We start from the raw sequence: 19233 nt of genomic DNA, 5'->3' as shown, positions 1-19233 counted from the left end.
AATGTGAGAGAATTGCACTTTGCCCTAACGCTACGTGTACTGTGAGAGTATAGCTTGTCCTGGATCTATCAGTGTAAATGTTTCAGTGAGAGCAGAGAGAAACAGAGCCCTGTATGGTCAAAGCCTAGAATATAACCTGTTACTTAGTCCTGCGCAGTGTCAGAGACAGAGCTCTGTGTAGCAGTAGTGTAAACACTGCTAATACAGACACCTAGACAATAAACACACACTTACTGTGAAAAACCGAAATGTGCACACACACGAACACACACACGATTAGGCACGTACACCATAAATTCACATGTAAAGTACAAACACACCCGCACCCACACACCCGCTCTGTGACACACTGCTCTGGGTAAGTGAATTAGACAGGTTCAGTATGTGGGAGAATGGAGTCGTTGTTTGTTTATTGTTCACCCACCTTAGCCCCCCTCCAACTCACTTCTCAACTTCGTGCCTGAGCAAACACTCTTTGTCAGGCACACAAACACACATAAACACACACTCAGAAGCATGCAAGCACATGAAAACAAATAAAGCACACACATTCACACATCGGCTTTCTCTCACATGCACACGCACACTCACACACCTACAAAAGACAAAACACCTATACACACATACAGACACTCAGTAAACAAAAAGACAGCGCACCTCAGTTCTTTGCTTCATTTCTCTGGAGTAACTAACTCTGTGAACCTATTAATCCCATTCCACTCATCTGGTCTCACACCATTTGTACAAACACAGGATGAGTAGCTCTGTTGAACAAGATGTGTCTACTGACCCAAGGTCATTCTGAGTTTGCCTTGGAAACATGTCTTAGAAAGCCCTACTGCCTGCCAGGAGCCTAGTCCAAGTTAGTAGAGGCCTTCACCGAGAGAGCCAAGCCTAGAGTTATGAACCCTTCCCCAGCGGGGATCACTCTATCTGGGGCAGTTGTCGGGCAAGTCCACCAGGCTAGGCCCTGACGACCCTGATCTCTAATTACCGGCTATGCACTATCTCTCTGTGGTTTGGGGATTCGAAATGTCTGTGTTTTTTGGTTACCCCCCCCCCCTACACTCCTCTTCCTCATCCTCCTCCTCTCCCTTTCCCTCATTCTTCTCTCATCAGAGTGTTTTCTAATGATGAAACGGCTGGTTCTGATTAAGAGTTAGGGGTGGTAGGGGAGAGCATACGGAAGACACACATCTCATTCTGGTTCAGCTCGGACTCCCCTTCTCTGATGTGGTGCAGTTCAGGAATATTGCGTACTGAATGCAGCTTGTATGCTTTTTGGCCTCATCCATTCATACTTAGCGCCCACATCCCCACCTTGAATAGGATCTCCTCATTGATGTCGTGCTCTATGGTAGTCCCTGCACCGTAACCTCTACCCCCACCCCACAGAACATGCCATGCATACACTCACCAAAAATAAACATTCTCATTGTCATCAAATGAAAGTTTATTTGTCACATGTCCCGAATACAACCGGTGTAAACCTTACAGTGAAATGCTTACTTACGGGCAAAAACAAACAGTGGGATCACTTTGGCTGTCATTTTGGAACTGTGATGTCATTTTTCAAAACTCTAGACACAAAACTCACAACCAATGATCAAAATGCAAATTTTTCAAAACTCTTAACACTTTTTCCAATTGCTTGGATACAATACACATAAAGCTAAGATCATTTGTTCATTGAACTAAAATCACCTGTTCAAAATGACACAACTTAACATCAAAGTATTACCATTTCAAAATGCAATTCAAACATTACATCTGAGATGACTGTCTATTCATTTCATTACAATGATCTAACTATCAATTGATACAACTGTTCAAATGATAAGTAACTGTTATAGCATAGTTTTATGGAAACTGACGAACAATATTCCATGTTTAGATCATGAAAGTTTCAGGATAACGAGATCCATTGACACCAATTACCATGGAACATGAACCAATTGGACTACATTATCTATGGATGTAATATTTCACCATCATTCTTTATCAGACACTGTTTCTATGGTCCCATGTACCACTTTTCCAGACCATGTTTTCAGATTTGACATTACTGTACACTCACCGGACACTTTATTAGGTACACCTATCTAGTACTGGGTCGGACCACCTTTTGCCTCCACAACAGCCTGAATTATTCACGGTGTTGTACGTTAAGAGATCCTCTTCTGCACACCACTGTTTTAAACAGCTGTTAGTTGAGCATTTGTGGCCTTTCTGTTAGCTGGAATGAGTCTGGACATTCTCCTCTGACCTCTCTCATTAACAAGGTGTTTTTGCCCACAGTACTGCCGCTCACTGAATGTGTTTTGTTTATCGCACCATTCTCTGTAAACTCTAGACACTGTAGTGCATAAAAATCCCAGGAAGGCAGTTGTTTCTGAGATGCTGGAATCACCATGTGTAGCATCATCAATCATACCACGGTCAAAGTTGCTTAGATTACGCATCTTGCCCATTCTAATGTTAGGTCGAACAACAACTAAAGCTCTCCACTCAATTAAACTTGATATGTTGAGTTGCAGGCAGCCACATGATTCTCTGTTCGAATGAAACCTTCCTTGATGAGCTAAATCAGGTCTGTAGAGCTGATGACATGACCTATGTTATTGTGTGGGATAATGTCAGGTTCCACCATTCTCAAATGGTGCAAGCATGGTTTCAGGCCCATCCGCAATTTACCACCCTGTACTTACCCCCATACTCTCCTTTCCTAAAACCCGATTGAGGAATTTTTCTCCACATGGAGATGGGGGGTATATGATAGGAGCCCTCACGAACAAGCCACACTTCTCCAGGTCATGGATGACGGATGCAATGACATCACAGCAGACCAGTGTCAGGCCTGGATTTGCCATGCCAGAAGATTCTTTCCAAGATGTTTGGCTAATGAAAACATCCATTGTGATGTGGATGAGAACCTATGGCCAAATCCACAAGACAGAGTTGAGGGAAATATAGAAGTACAGTAATCAATCCTTTGTTTTGCTTTTTACAGTAAGCCAGGCGAGGAACACTGCAGTTGATGTTTTACTGTAGTTTTTCTATTTTTTTTAAGCTAATTATTTTTGCTTTGATTCAAAGAAACCTATGATTGATTTTATTGTATTTCATCAATAAATTACACATTTTGTTCAATCATTCCACTGTGTCTGTGTCACGCCCAGACCTTAGTATTCTTTGTTTTCTTTATTGTTTTGGTTAGCTCAGGGTGTGACATGGGTGATGTATGTGTTTTTGTACTGTCAATGGGTTTTGTAGGTTTAAGGAGTCGTTTACTATCTCGGTGTTTATGTATGTCTATGGTTGCCTAGATTGGTTCTTAATTAGAGGCAGCTGTTTATCGTTGGCAGCCATCTTCTTTGGGTATTTCATGGGTTACTGTCTATGTCTAGTTGCCTGTGTCTGCACTAATATTATTATAGCGTCACTTTTGTATAGTTTGTAAAGTGTTCTTCGTCTTCATTAAAAGTATAAATTCATCTTACGCTGCGCCTTGGTCTCCTCCATTCGACGACCGTGACAGCCTATAGTATTCTCTTTACTAGTCCTTTTACAGTGACGTACTTATGTGTTGTACCATAATGAAACATGTATCACATGTTTTGTACTACAATATTTAATGATTGTATGAACAACTACACAGTGAAACTATCGGTATCTTATGTGTGGGTGATCTAAATGAATGTTCCTATGGAATTTCATGATAAATGAGTTAATTAACCCAATGATTCTGCAAGTGCAAGGTTTCATTAAAGATATGAATGCACAATGCAATGTTTTGAACATTGGACAGCCTGTGGTCAGATTTACCAAATGGAGGGCAAGGGAGAGCTTTGTATGCGTCTCTGTGTGGAGTACAAGTGATCTATATTTTTTTCCCTTTGTGTGGATGAAAACTCTCTTGGCAAATAGTGTGGCCTACAGCTTATCTTAAGATACTCTACTTCAGGAGAGCAAAATCTAGACACTTCCTTAGATTTCGTGCAGCAGATTTGTTTACAAATATACATAGACCACCCCCCTCGTCGTACCGGAGTGTGCTGTTCTATCAAGCCGGTGTAGCGTATATCTCACTAGCTAAATATCCATGTAATCATTCAGCCACGATTCCGTTTCTGATGTCCCGTTGGTAGGATATTTGTGATCATACCTCGTCTAATTTATTGCCCAATCATTGCACTTTGGCAAGTAATATTGACATAACGGCAACTTCCCACTCGCCTTCTGTGGATCCTTACGAGGCACGCCGCTCTGTGTCCTCTGTACCGGTGTCTCTTTCTCTTGCCAATGTCAGGGATTTTTGCCATGTTGGGTGTTCGAAGTACATCCTGTGCATCTTGCTTGTTGAAGGAAAAATCGTTGTCTTATCCAAGGTGAGGTAAGTGATTGCTGTCCTGAGATCCAGAAGCTCTTTTTTGCAGTAAGATACGGTGGCAGAAACATTATGTACAAAATAAGTTACAAATAACACACCACATAATAGCATAATTGGTTTGTCACGTCCTGACCTTAGTTCCTTTTGTATGTCTCTATTTTAGGTTGGTCAGGGCGTGAGTTGGGGTGTGCATTCTATGTTTTGTTCTTGTGTTTATAATTCTATGTGTTTGGCCTGGTATGGTTCCCAACCGAGGCAGCTGTCTGATTGAGAACCATACTTAGGCAGCCTGTTTTCCCACTCTTGTTTGTGGGTGGTTATTTTCCGTTTCAGTGTTTTCACCATACGGGACTGTTTCGGTTTTCCTTTATTCGCTTGTTTGTTTGTTTTCTGTGTTCAGTGGAATAAATATGACGAACACTTACCACGCTGCACATTGGTCCGATATGTCCTACTCCTCCTCAGAAGAGGAAGACGACAACCGTTAAATGGTTAGGTGCCCGTAAAACTGCTGCCATTTCTTCCGGCACCATTTTAACATTTAATATCAACCAGTTAGTCAGCCCTGAACGTACATAACCCTTACCTCTGACCTGGTCTCATTAGGCTTGGTGTTTCAACAAGACTGTTTCAAAAACACTGGAGTTTCTCTGGAACTTCTCTGTGACACATACTTGGAATGGCTGAGGTTAGTGTTTAGTGTTGTTCCAGTGAACACTATGGATGATTAATCAACCCTCAAACAGCTCTCAAATGAGTTACAACCTGGAAGACTATTGTCAACAAATGAAACGTATGATGCACAGATCTTGGATCAGCTCTTACAAAACTCTTACAGTTCCTACAGATTGACAATCTGCACTCAAACTGCTCCTCAAAGCCTTACCTCAGGCACAGTTGTCAATCAGTGCTCCCAGGGCTTTGCCATCCATCCAGTCTAATTAACTAACACTAAGCTGTTTCTGAGTCAGCTCCAAGCCAGGGAAAACAGAATGAGTCACAGATCCTGGATCAGCTCTTACCTGGGGCACAGTTGTCAACCAGGGCTCCCAGGGCCTTGCCGTCCCTCCAGTCACGGTGAAAGTTGTTGATGGGCAGCTGGGGCACCTTGTTCTGGATCCATCCCAGCAGCCTCTGCTTGGGGGTCAGCTTCTTGGCGTCCTCATCGTCCTCGTCCTCCCACATGGGCATTGAGATGGAGTAGTGCAGGATCAGAGTCCAGATCAGACCCAGGATAAGCTTCAGGTTCCCATCCACGATGGCCTTACTGTCTGTAAAGTGGGAGAGAGGGGAGGGTTAAGGTCAGGTAATTTACTAAGGTACTAATACTGAATAAAGAACATATTAATAGACTGAAGGTATTGTGCAAAAAAAGCAATACTCCCATGAAAGCAATACTGGCCTCTATAAATTGTCTCCCCAGGTAACTCGAGTTTAACCTTTTACTGCAGTGGGCTAAATTAGTGTCACACCGAGTGTTTCCTGGTAGTCTTAAACAAATCTACTATAAAACAAAACTATACACCTCACACACATTGTTGGGGGTCAAAAAAGGAGACACCTGTACCATGTATGATATAGAGTTCAAATATATTCAATTTTGAGTTTGCATCCTAATATTACACTTTATTTACATCACAGACCACTAAAATATATCAAAACTGCTTGATATAGAAACACCAGATTTTCAGCAGCTAATTAAAATATTAATAACATTCCACCCATGAGGCCACTAGGTCATTTGATTGGAGGAAAGGGCTACGCCCTCTTCCATATACAGTTACAACTTAACTCACAAACTGGGGAGCAGGTTAGGTCTAGCCCTAACCCCTTGTGTGGGGCCTCTACCGCACACACACCTGCCATCTGATTGGTCTGTTCTAAAGAGAAACAGTGTGTTGTGGAATCGTAATAACAGAGTATGCCCTCGGCCTTCAGCTGCCTGGCACAACAACATCAACATCTGTGTTTACTCTGCTCTTATGAGACCCTGGCCGCCCCGGCCTTATCGCTACGGTGATCACCACGGAGATCACATATAAGGCGGCAGGAGGAGATGGTGTGGGGGGGGGTTAGGCAATGGTATCACTCTAGGACTCCTCAGTCACCGTCTTCATAATACTGATATTTACGCTTCTCTTCCTGCGGCTATCCATTTGTCTTGTCTGGTTGGATGATCGATCCCTCACACACTCATCCAGTTTCAAGGTGCATATTGAAGATATTGGAAGAACTGTCCACATTTACTTTTTGTCAGCCAACAATATGAGTAGCCCTAACGAACAGCAAAAGCACTAGCCTATGTCAATCTACTATTCCCCCATAGTACAAAGGTCCACCTATTCATTTGGAATAAATATTCCAAACATACTGTATTCTGGGGAAATTGTGGGATGCGATAGATCCCAAATGAATACAACCACTGTGCTGACACAACAGATCAAAATGTTGCTAAACTATTAGGTTATTTCTTCACATTATAAGCGCAGCAATGCGCACACGGTAGTAGGTGTAGCGATGTACGCTGAGAGTCGGGAAGCAGGTTCAGGGAGTGAATACATTTAAGAAATAAATGAACAAAACATGAACAGCGCACTGACATGAAACAGAAACAATGACGACTGGGGAAGAAACCAAAGGGAGGGACATATAAAGGGGAGGTAATCAAGGAGGTGATGGAGTCCAGGTGAGTGTCATTATACGCATAACGCTCTGGAGTCCAGGTGAGGGACAGGAGTGTGCCATAACGAGAACCTGGTGACCTAGAGGCTGGAGAGGTAACACAGTAGGCTATAAACACGAATGTTCCATTAGTGGAAAACACCATTATCAAAAGTGACCTACAAATGCAATTATACTTTTATTACTTTTATTATGAAAGTGCATTTTTATGGTGAAAATGATCTTCCCCAAACTTGAAACGGCTTATATATATATATATATCAGTTAATCTCTACACTCATTGTAAAGCAGACCAATGTGCTTAATTCTAAGTTAGTTGGCTACTTTAGTTCAAATAAAATCAAATCAAATTGTATTTGTCACATACACATGGTTAGCAGATGTTATTGCGAGTGTAGCGAAATGCTTGTGCTTCTAGTTCCGACAATGCAGTAATATCCAAGGAGTAATCTAACCTAACAATTTCACAACAACTACTTTATACACACAAGTGTAAAAGAATGAATAAGAATATGTATATAAAAACATATATGACTGAGTGATGGTATAGAACAGCATAGGCAAGATGCAGTGGAGGGTATAGAGTACAGTATATACATATGAGATAAGTAATGTAGGGTATTTAAACATTATATAAAGTGGCATTGTTTAAAGTGGCTAGTGATACATTGTTTACATCAATTTTTCCATTATTATAGTGGCTGGAGTTGAGTCAGTATGTTGGCAGCACCCACTCAATGTTAGTGATGGCTGTTTAACAGTCTGATGGCCTTGAGATAGAAGCTGTTTTTCAGTCTCTCGGTCCCAGCTTTGATGCACCTGTACTGACCTCACCTTCTGGATGATAGCGGGGTGAACAGGCAGTGGCTCGGGTGGTTGTTGACCTTCATGATATTTATGGCCTTCCTGTGACATGGGGTGGTGTAGGTGTCCTGGAGGGCAGGTAGTTTGCCCCCGGTGATGCGTTGTGCAGACCTCACTACCCTCTGGAGAGCCTTACACTTGTGGGCAGAGCAGTTGCCATACCAGGCAGTGATACAGCCCGACAGATTGTGCATCTGTAAAAGTTTGTGAGTGTTTTTGGTGAAAAGCCGAATTTCTTCAGCCTCCTGAGGTTGAAGAGGCGCTGCTATGCCTTCTTCACCACGCTGTCTGTGTGGGTGGACCAATTCAGTTTGACTGTGATGTGTACGCCGAGGAACTTAAAACTTATGACCCTCTCCACTACTGTCCTGTCGACATGGATGGGGGGGGGGTGCTCACTCTGCTGTTTCCTGGAGTCCACGATAATTTTTGTTGACGTTGAGTGTGAGGTTATTTTCCTGACACCACACTCCGAGGGCCCTCACCTCCGCCCTGTAGGCCGTCTCGTCATTGTTGGTAATCAAGCCTACCACTGTAGTGTCGTCTGCAAACTTGATTGAGTTGGAGGCGTACAGGAGAGGTCTGAGAACACACCCTTGTGGGGCCCCAGTGTTGAGAATCAGTGGGGTGGAGATTGTTGTTACCTACCCTCACCACCTGGGGGGCGGTCCGTCAGGAAGTCCAGGACCCAGTTGCATAGGGCGGGGTCGAGACCCAGGGTCTTTGTTTCTTATACTGAGCATTATTCACAAGTGATAATATACAATTCACATGTGATGGGCTAATATTGACACCATCAGACTATTCTTGATTTAATCTCGTCTTTACATATGGTAAAAAAATATATGTGTAAAATGTTTGTTATGATTTAGACTGGACCATTATCATGCACCTCTATTGAAACAGGGGCAGCGGATAAAATACATGTCATCTATGCACTTAAATAGCAAGTGGAGGACACTTTTCCCATGGTTTATTTTCATGCCAGCCAGGTAGGCTACACTCCTGTTGTAAAGATATGCAATGTGCTTAATATTAGGAAAGTTGAGAAATAAATATAGTAGGCCCAGCCCATAGAAAGCTGATTATCCTATTTTTAGTAGAAGCCTGGGCTTATGGGACATTAGCTCATGGGCTCTCATGAAGAATTTGATTCTTGTTTTGAATACATTTGCATCGATGTCAGAGTGATTAGAGGGACAATAGAGTGCTGAGTACCAGGCAGTTAGCAAGTTTGGTAGTCTAATGACCATCATACTAATGACCATCAGCAGCATCAGAGCATGGAGAAGTCTAATTACCGCGACTAAACGGTCAAGTGTAATTTGACTGCCTTCATGACTCATGACCACCGGTGTTACGGTGATACGGTCCCCACAACAGCCTTATCTATGAGTTGGTTCAGTCAAATAAGTAAAGGGGGTGTAAGGTTGGGGGTTGGTGGGGAGGTGATGTGAGGGTGGAGGGGGGTTAAGGGGGTAGGGGAGTGGAGTGGAGTTGTAGGTAGGGATGGCTAGTAGTTTGGGCTTGGACCATAAGGGAAAGAAGGGAAAGAAGTTTTGAATTGGAGGACTGGGTAGAGGCACTGTTGGGGTATACAGGTGTGGGGGCGAGGAGGCTGGTGTGAGAAGCTATAGGAGGATGGGCTCATTATAATGGCTGGAATGGAATAAATGAAGCTGTATCATACAGATCAAACATATGGAAGTCAAATGTTTGTCTCCGTTCCATGTTTTCCATTCAAGCCATAACAAGGAGCCTGTCCTCCTAGAGCTCCTCCCACCAGCCTCCTCTGGTGTGGGGATAGGAGTTTACAGTAGTTGGGGGAGTTTGAGGTTAGTGGAAGTGGTAGGCTAGGGGGAGTGATATTGAGAGCTAGGACAGATGTAGAAAGATTGATATCTTTGGCTGATGGTCTCCATTTTGGCTCAGTGAGGGAGCAGTTTCATGTTTCATTCAGCTTGCAAGGTGCTGAGAGCAGATCAGCACTAACGAACCCTGCAGAGCGGTGCTACTGCACCAGCAACACACCAGAAAAAGAGGACCCTCAGGTATACTGTGCCCGTTTAAAAAGACAGGACTTTACATTCACACTCTCCCACTCTGACACTTCTCCTTCACCACTCCTGAGAGAGTACTAAACACACATATGCACACACACACATTCACACACACATATCACACATGCGATAAGAGAGAGCGATTCAATCCCTTCAGTGGTTTGGTCCAGGTCCAACATTTGAAAGCCTGATATTTCCGGCACTGGGGTGTGTAGGATCTGAGTCTATGGGGAGAGCATCCTGGCTTGAACAGGGACATTCCTATAGGACTGCATCAGAATGGTCAGTGCGTGCATTCATGTGTGTCCTACTGTATTGGGAGGGGACATTACCCAGACTCCCTGGCTCAGTAGTCTCGCCTGTCAACAAGGCTGCCACCCTGTCATCACTTGCAATGTTGACAATGTGCAATGTTTTTTTTTACATTACTGGACAGTTAACGACCCTTCGCATAGGACCGCTACACCTCCACTACTTTGAATTGATCTTGGAAAACTGCCTCGTCTAATCTTACTCGACAAAACAAAATGTTTCCTCGTAACTTGAAGTTGAACTCGGCAAACAAACAGCTTGCAAACATCCGACGGGGTTGATAACATGGTCCTGGAATCCAGCAGGATCAAACTCAACATGCATGGAAGAACAAACAGAGGGAAAGAACAACAAACACATGACTTAAAGGCTTGAGGAAAAGGAAAGGTGCGGGGGGAGAAGGGGGAGAAGGGGGGAGGACAGAATTCCAAACTGGAGCTGGGATGGGGAATGAGAATGTTTTCTGATCATTTCCAGAGGGGTCATACAGAGGTTGAGGTTGGGGGGTATTGACGGGAACAATGAATTTGGCCCTGTCGAAAAGTGTGTGTGTGCGTGTGTCTGTGTGTGTGTGTGAGGCATCTGTGTCTCTGGAGCCAAAGCATTAGTGTGTGATTGAATGCCTCCCTCTCTCAGTCTCATGGCGCCAGGCCTGACCCTTTACAAAATCTACTCTCTGTACAGGAGATAAGCAGTGTATCTCCCACACCCATTCAAATCATCCTGTGCCATTCACCAACCACACTGCCACATGGAGTCAAGAGAGATAATAGAACAGAGGGTGAGAATAGAGGGCATCCAATAGCTCACACTAACCCACTTCAGTTCCTCCACTAGAGCAGTAAAGCACAAAAGTACTAAGTTGATAAAATGATTTGCTGTCTCTGTCTCTCTCTCTCTCTCTCTTTCTCTGGATCACACAATTCTCTCTCCTTCCTCCCTTTCCCTGTCTTCATTTTCTTCTTTATCTTTCTGGCACATTCTGTTACTCCCCTAACACATCTCACTTTCTCACTCTGTCCCCCTTTGCCTCCCCTTGTTTGTCTCTCCCTCTCATTCTTTCCTCTCCCTTCAACCCCCCTCTCTCTCCCTGTTCCCTGTTGTAAGTCGCTGCTCGGGGACACAAAGCCCTGATGTCTGAACTTCACTCATAACACATTTTCTCCAGTTGGACTGGGGGGGGGAGGGGCAATGTGGCCTTTCAATGTGGCCTTTCAATGTGGCCTTTCTGCCCGGAACCCATTGTTTTGCCTCCATCTCGGAGCAGAGTGACCTTTAAGGCTCTGATTGGTTTGTTTGTTTGGTTACCCCGGGCAACGCCAAACTGTAACCCACTCAAACTGACACTGACTGTAGCACTCCAATGGGCGTACAGCCTTCGCAGGAGAGGTTGTGTTAAAACAAGCCCTTGTTGTTACTGTGAAGGTGTCTGGCTCTAGTCCAGGTCTCATTCTTTCCGCTCCTCTCCTGGGCTCTCTCTGTTTCTCTCTCTCGCTCTGTCTCTCTCTCTCTCGCTCCATAAACAGAATGGACAGACGTGAAGGGTCAGCAGTGAGTAGGGTGGACAGAGCTGGCATTGGGACAGAGGCCCTTCAGAACCCAGCTCTCTGACTGGCAGATTGCTAACAGATCCCCACTGCTCCACTCTTTACTTCAGTATATTATGGTTCTATAGTTGCTATGAAACACACTTACATGCTGACATATAACCATGCTCACTGCACACTCACAATACTCCACCAAATCACTGTGTATTTATTCCACGTGTCAATAGTTCTATTTTTTATGACATTTTGTATCTTTATCTTTAAAGATACAGGGTAGCGGCAGGGTAGCCTAGTGGTTAGAGCGTTGGACTAGTAATCGAAAGGTTGCAAGTTCGAATCCCCGAGCTGACAAGGTACAAATCTGTCGTTCTGCCCCTGAACAGGCAGTTATCCCACTGTTCCTAGGCTGTCATTGAAAATAAGAATTTGTTCTTAACTGACTTGCCTAGTAAAATAAAGGTAAAAAAAAAAAAACTCTGCATTGTAAGTAAGCATTTCACTGTTAGTCTACACCTGTTGTTACGAAGCATGTGACAAATAACATTGGATTTGATGCGATCTCAAGGGTAATGAAGACGTGTGTGTGTGTGTGTTCTGCTCTGTCTCTAACAAATAGAGAACTAACACAAAGAGACGGATGCAGCTCAGACACCTGGCCTGTAAGAGCCAGAACAGAACAACAGAAGGCCCAGTGAAAACTAGTATTTTCAACTCTTTTACTCACTGGGGGACAATGTAATATCAGCTAGAAGAATCCATTGAGGTATGGGCTAGAGCAGAAGGAGCCTCAAGCACTTCTGTCTTCCTACGGCAAGTAATACGACAGATGATTCCAACGACTTCTGGAATCCAGCTCAAAGAACAGGGGAACAGAATCCTCCCATATCAGATCAGTGCAGAACAGAAGAAAAGACAGTACAGGTTGAGTGTGTGTTTGTACGCAATGGTCAGACATAGACACAATGCATAGACATCCAGACTTATGGTGTGTGTGTGTGTGTGTGTGTGTGTGTGTGTGTGTGTGTGTGCGTGCGTGCGTGCGTGTGTGTGTGGGTGTGGGTAGTAGCCTAGTAATGTGTAAGAGTTGAGTAAGGAGACAGAGTTTAGTGGAGTGGGAATGATGGCACCACAGAGTTGGGGGGGGGGATTCCATGAGGAAACACTACAGAACAGCTCTTGTTTCCTGCTGATGGGTTCACTTCCTCCTGGGGAAACATTTGACCGACGCACAGCCTCACACTATCTGCTTCAGACACGTCCTGTGTGCACAGTGCTGTGGTATCTAATCACTCTGCTGTGTTTTTTCCTTCAGATAACGTTCAAGTGTGTGTGTGTGTGTGTGTGTGTGTGTGTGTGTGTGTGTGTGTGTGTGTGTGTGTGTGTGTGTGTGTGTGTGTGTGTGTGTGTGTGTGTGTGTGTGTACCCCTGTCCTAATGCCCCATAGATAAAGTGAGTGGATAGAGTGAGTGGATAGAGTGAGTGGATAGAGTGAATGGATAGAGTGAGTGGATAGAGTGAGTAGATCGAGTGAGTGGATAGAGTGAGTAGATCGAGTTAGTGGATAGATTGAGTAGATAGAGTGAGTGGATAGAGTGAGTGGAAAGAGTGAGTGGATAGAGTGAGTGAGTGAGTGAGTGAGTGAGTGAGTGAGTGAGTGAGTGAGTGAGTGAGTGAGTGAGTGAGTGGATAGGGTGAGTGGATAGAGTGAGTAATTAGAGTGAGTAGATGGAGTGAGTGGATAGAGTGAGTAGATAGAGTGAATGGATAGAGTGAGTAAGAGTGAGTAAGAGTGAGTGGACAGAGTGAGTTGATAGAGTGAGTAATTAGAGTGAGTAGATGGAGTGAGTGGATAGAGTGAGTAGATGGAGTGAGTGGATAGAGTGAGTAGATAGAGTGAATGGATAGAGTGAGTAAGAGTGAGTAAGAGTGAGTGGACAGAGTGAGTTGATAGAGTGAGTAATTAGAGTGAGTAGATAGAGTGTGTGGATAGAGTGAGTGGATAGAGTGAGTAGATAGAGTGAGTGGAAAGAGTGTGTGGATAGAGTGAGTGGATAGAGTGAGTGGATACTTTAGAGTGAGTGGATAGAGTGTGTAAATAGAGTGAGTAAATAGAGTGAGTAGATAGAGTGAGTGGATAGAGTGAGTGGAAAGAGTGTGTGGATAGAGTGAGTGGATAGAGTGAGTAGATGAGTGGATAAGTGAGTGAGTGAGTGAGTGAGTGAGTGAGTGAGTGGATACTTTAGAGTGAGTGATAGAGTGTGTGAGTGAGTGGACAGAGTGAGTTGATAGAGTGAGTAATTAGAGTGAGTAGATAGAGTGTGTGGATAGAGTGAGTGGATACTTTAGAGTGAGTGGACAGAGTGAGTTGATAGAGTGAGTAGATAGAGTGAGTGGAAAGAGTGAGTGGAAAGAGTGAGTGGATACTTTAGAGTGAGTAGATAGAGTGAGTGGATACTTTAGAGTGAGTGGATAGAGTGAGTGGATACTTTAGAGTGAGTGGATAGAGTGAGTAAATAGAGTGAGTAGATAGAGTGTGTGGATAGAGTGAGTGGATACTTTAGAGTGAGTGAATAGAGTGAGTGAATAGAGTGAGTGGATAGAGTGAGTGGATAGAGTGAGTGGATAGAGTGAGTGGATAGAGTGCGTGGATAGAGTGTGTGGAAAGAGTGAGTGGATAGAGTGAGTAGATAGAGTGGATACAGTGAGTGAGTGAGTGAGTGAGTGAGTGAGTGAGTGAGTGAGTGAGTGTGTGAGTGAGTGAGTGAATAGAGTGAGTGGATACTTTAGAGTGAGTGGATAGAGTGAGTGACTTTAGAGTGAATGGATAGAGTGAGTGGATAGAGTGAGTGGATAGAGTGAGTGGATACTTTAGAGTGAGTGGATAGAGTGAGTGGATACTTTAGAGTGAGTGGATAGAGTGAGTGGATACTTTAGAGTGAGTGGATAGAGTGAGTGGATAGAGTGAGTAGATAGAGTGAGTGGATAGAGTGAGTGGATAGAGTGAGTGGATACTTTAGAGTGAGTGGATAGAGTGAGTGGATACTTTAGAGTGAGTGGATGAGTGGTGAGTAGATGAGTGAGTGGATGAGTGAGTGGATAGAGTGAGTGATACTTTAGAGTGAGTGGATAGAGTGAGTGGATACTTTAGAGTGAGTGGATAGAGTGAGTGGATACATTAGAGTGAGTGGATAGAGTGAGTAGATAGAGTTAATGGATAAAGTGAGTGTGGATAGAGTGAGTGGATAGAGTGAGTGGATACATTAGAGTGAGTGGATAGAGTGAGTAGATAGAGTTAATGGATAAAGTGAGTGTGGATAGAGTGAGTGGATAGAGTGAATGGATAGAGTGAGTGAGTGGACAGAGTGAGTGGATAGAGTGAGTGAGTGAGTGGATGAGTGAGTGATTGGATAGAGTGAGTGGAAAGATTGAATAGATAGAGTGAGTGGATACTTTAGAGTGAGTGGAAAGATTGAATAGATGGAGTGAGTGGATAGAGTGAGTGAGTGGATAGAGTGAGTGAGTGGAAAGAGTGAGTGGATAGAGTGAGTAGATAGAGTGAGTGAATAGAGTGAGTGTTCGACAGTTGAGCGGAGAGAGAGGGAAAAAGTGAGCATATCTCTCCAACAGGAGAAAGAAAGACAGAAAAAAAACAAATGACAGTGTGGATGCGAGCCACTCAGACTCACATTTTCCACAGGATTTCCCAAAGACAATGTCCAAGGAAGAAAACACACGCACACAGACACCAGCTGGAGCCAATGTCAAACAGTTGTTGGAGAGGGATTCCCAGGGGCTGTTTTTAACAGACTCACACACATATATACACACACACACATATATACATAGATAAATCACTTTCCTTGGCATGAATTGCATTTCTGCTTCTCTGAACAACGAAGGCTTGAGAGCCACAACGGTCAAAAGGTTATGCTTATATAAGACACACACTGAAGTAGTATGATTGAACACTTCAATCCCTAAGAAGAAAACAAAGTCACTTAGTGCACCAACGCAGAGTAACAAACTCTCACAGTCTCACGTCAGAATTAGACGTTCATCTATGTTTCTCAATTGTCAAATTTCGAAGTTGTTCCGAACATCAAATTTCAAAGTGTTTCAGGTGAAGTTTAGGCATTTATCTCCAAAATCGGTTTAGGTGTTAACTCTGAATGGTTAAGGTAAGGGATAGGCTTAAAATAACAATCTCAAAAACAACTTTCTATCGAACACACTCTATTCACTCCCTCTATCACTGGGACATCAGGACAAGCGAACACACACTGAATCAAAGGCAGATGCTTACGCCCATCCGCCATCGCTGTCCACAACACCATAGCAAAACCTAAATCTACTTGAAGGTAACAGCGCTCACTGTTGCCCCTAGTGGCTGGTTTCCACATCATCTCTCGGCGTCCTCAGACATGGATGGACGTCGAATACTGACTTGTATCATGAGTGACCTGGCTGGAGTATTACCCCTGCAGGCATAGGGTTCCCCATGTCTCTCTGCCAGGCCTGAATAAACAGTTATAACTACAACCTTCTGAATCAAAGCAGAGCTGAACTGTGACTGAGAGCTCCAGCTGACCAAACTCTCACCTTCTCTCTCACCACCTCATCAATTAAAGCCCTGTTAAATGCCATTATTCTCTCTCACCACCTCATCAATTAAAGCCCTGTTAAATGCCATTATGGGAGGAGTACTGTATACAAAACCCAGGGTTCAATCTACGAACAGATACATAGACTACACCATGGATAGGACCACACACTCACACACACACACACACACACACACACACACACACACACACACACACACACACACACACACACACACACACACACACACACACACACACACACACACACACACACACACACACACACAAACACAAACACAAACACAAACCACACACACACACCTACACACAAACACACAAACACATACACACACATACATACACACACACACACACATAAACTCAGTCCCGCATGCACAACCAACAGATACACACACACAACATACAGCCTCATCATCATCACACACACAATATGCATATCCTCCTTTACACAACAGAGACACATCGACACACACAAATCTAACATAATCCCACAAAAACACACAGGCCAGCTGACGACCTGCTGCATTCCTCCGCCACACATAATAGGCCTCGGGGTCAGCTCCAGCAGCTGGATAAATGTTGGATGTGTAATTTAGGGCTTTACAAAGGCCCAGTGCTATATAAAGACCACGGAAATTAGACACACACACACACACACACACATCACCTGTGGCTTATAAAAGACTGAAGGGCCTTTTTTTCATTTCAAGAGCTGAGACCAAAGCTGTCTAACACAGCGAGTAACTAAACATGTGGCATACACTCACACACACACACACACACTCACACACACACACACTCACACGCACGCACGCACGCACGCACGCACGCACACACACACACACACACACACACACACACACACACACACACACACACACACACACACACACACACACACACACACTCACTCTAAACTGTTCTGTGTCTAAAGCGTCAGTAAGAACACATCTCTCAACACTCCATAGAAAACAGACACCAGGACATGGTTGCTATAACAGACCTCCACACACTTTCGTCTTGGATCACATTTCTATTCAGCTCACATCTCTCCTAAAAGGAATCCTCTACTCCCTGGCTGCTCTACCTAACTCCCCCATTTCTCATCCCCCTTGGGTGGGTGTTTGGCCTGGCGCAGTCTCCAAAGTAAACGCTGTATACCACTCGGTAATAACCCTGTCATGGTGAACAGGTTACAGGAACTAGGACTCTCTCCTCATGCCAAACCCTGAGCCAGCCCCTCAAGAACACCAGGGTCTGTATTCACAAAGAGTCTCAGAGTAAGAGTGCTGGCCTCGGACCAGATCCCCCCTGTACATAGAAGCATGGCTATTATTATCTGAAATGCTAAACTGATCCTAGATCAGCACGTCTACTCTGAGACTCTTTTTGAACACAGGCCCAGAGGTGTTTCTCTACCAACAGAATAGGAGCCTGGGTAACTAACAAAGAAGAACAGAACACAAGAAAGAAAGGGACCTTTCTCCCTTTCTCTTTTTCCTGAGTTAGAGGTTGAGCCAGGAAAGCTCAGAAGTGAATTAGATATGTCACCTGGTTGGCCCCAGTCAGAGTAATGGAGATAAAGAAGGGAATACTCTGTTCTATAGGAGTGTTGACTGAATGTTGGAAATCAGTTTGTGGGATGTTTCCTACTGTAGATTGATAGACTAGACTGTATTGTCCTCGAAGGGAGTATTTGAGTTAACAGCCCATTTTACATTCAAGTAGTGGTTACCAGTGTTCTGTTCAGGGGGTGTGTGAGAAAGGAGTGAGGGCAGTGGAGGACTTGTATGGTCTGCTGTGGCGTAGGGAGGATGACTGAGCTCTCTCTCTCTCTCTCGCTCTCTCGCTCTCTCCCTCTATTTCTCACTCTAAATATTTCTCTCTCTCTGGTGGGACCCAGTCTGCAGTCTCAGCTGCCGGCCCAGTTGCTCACAGACGTCTCTAGCCAACAACTGGGGGGGTCAACAACCTCTAGGGGGATGTAACAGACAGTAACACACACAGTCACATACACTGTATACACTCCTTCTCCTTGGTTGATTCCCCCTCCCCCAAAACTCCGGCACACAGGCGGTATTGTCTCCCCCCGGCTCCCATGTGATCTGCTCTGCTCTGGGCTGGTGGGCATGAGGGAACTGTGAGGACCACAGTGGAATACAACTAACCCACGTCCTCATCAACGCTACAGTACAGACAGAAACCCTACACTTTCTATTACACTTAGAGGAATCTCACGCATACTGTATAGCTACATAAACACAGACACACATACTTATGCATACTGTACGTGCAGAACAGATATGAATACAAAGCAATACACTAAGACTGGCCCATACATATGGATCACACAGAAAGATGGCACAGATAGATATGCGGTGTGTGTGTGTGTGTGTGTGTGTGTGTGTGTGTGTGTGTGTGTGTGTGTGTGTGTGTGTGTGTGTGTGTGTGTGTGTGTGTGTGTGTGTGTGTGTGTGTGTGTGTGTGTGTGTGTGTGTGCGTGTTTGCGTGCGTGTGCGTGTGTGTGTGGTGAGCAGGGAATAGGTCAACAGTGTGACAGTCAGCAGACTACAGAGAGAAAGCACAGACTAAAAACAGAACAGGGCAGGAGACACAGAGATAGTTACTACATACTAGTTAACTGAAATAAGCAAACTAACTTCACAAAGTTGTAGATCAGAACTACACAGGAATGCAGATGGAGTTTGTCTTCTGAAGAGTGGTAGATGTGCTGGGGAATGGCAGATAGATAC

General features: G+C 44.2%; 1 protein-coding gene across 1 annotated transcript in view; it reads right to left on the bottom strand.

Moving 5' to 3' along the window:
- The window catches only part of LOC135515932 (filamin-C-like), a 96861-nt gene that overhangs the window by 57542 nt on the left and 20086 nt on the right, over positions 1-19233 (bottom strand). Inside the window, exon 2 of the mRNA XM_064939809.1 lies at positions 5413-5661. Coding sequence (XP_064795881.1) covers positions 5413-5661 — 249 coding nt within the window. The remainder of the gene's footprint in view (positions 1-5412; positions 5662-19233) is intronic.

The sequence above is a fragment of the Oncorhynchus masou genome, chromosome 27, assembly GCF_036934945.1.
Source record: "Oncorhynchus masou masou isolate Uvic2021 chromosome 27, UVic_Omas_1.1, whole genome shotgun sequence".
NCBI classification, from domain to species: domain Eukaryota; kingdom Metazoa; phylum Chordata; class Actinopteri; order Salmoniformes; family Salmonidae; genus Oncorhynchus; species Oncorhynchus masou.
This window is presented reverse-complemented; position numbering and strand designations above follow the sequence as displayed.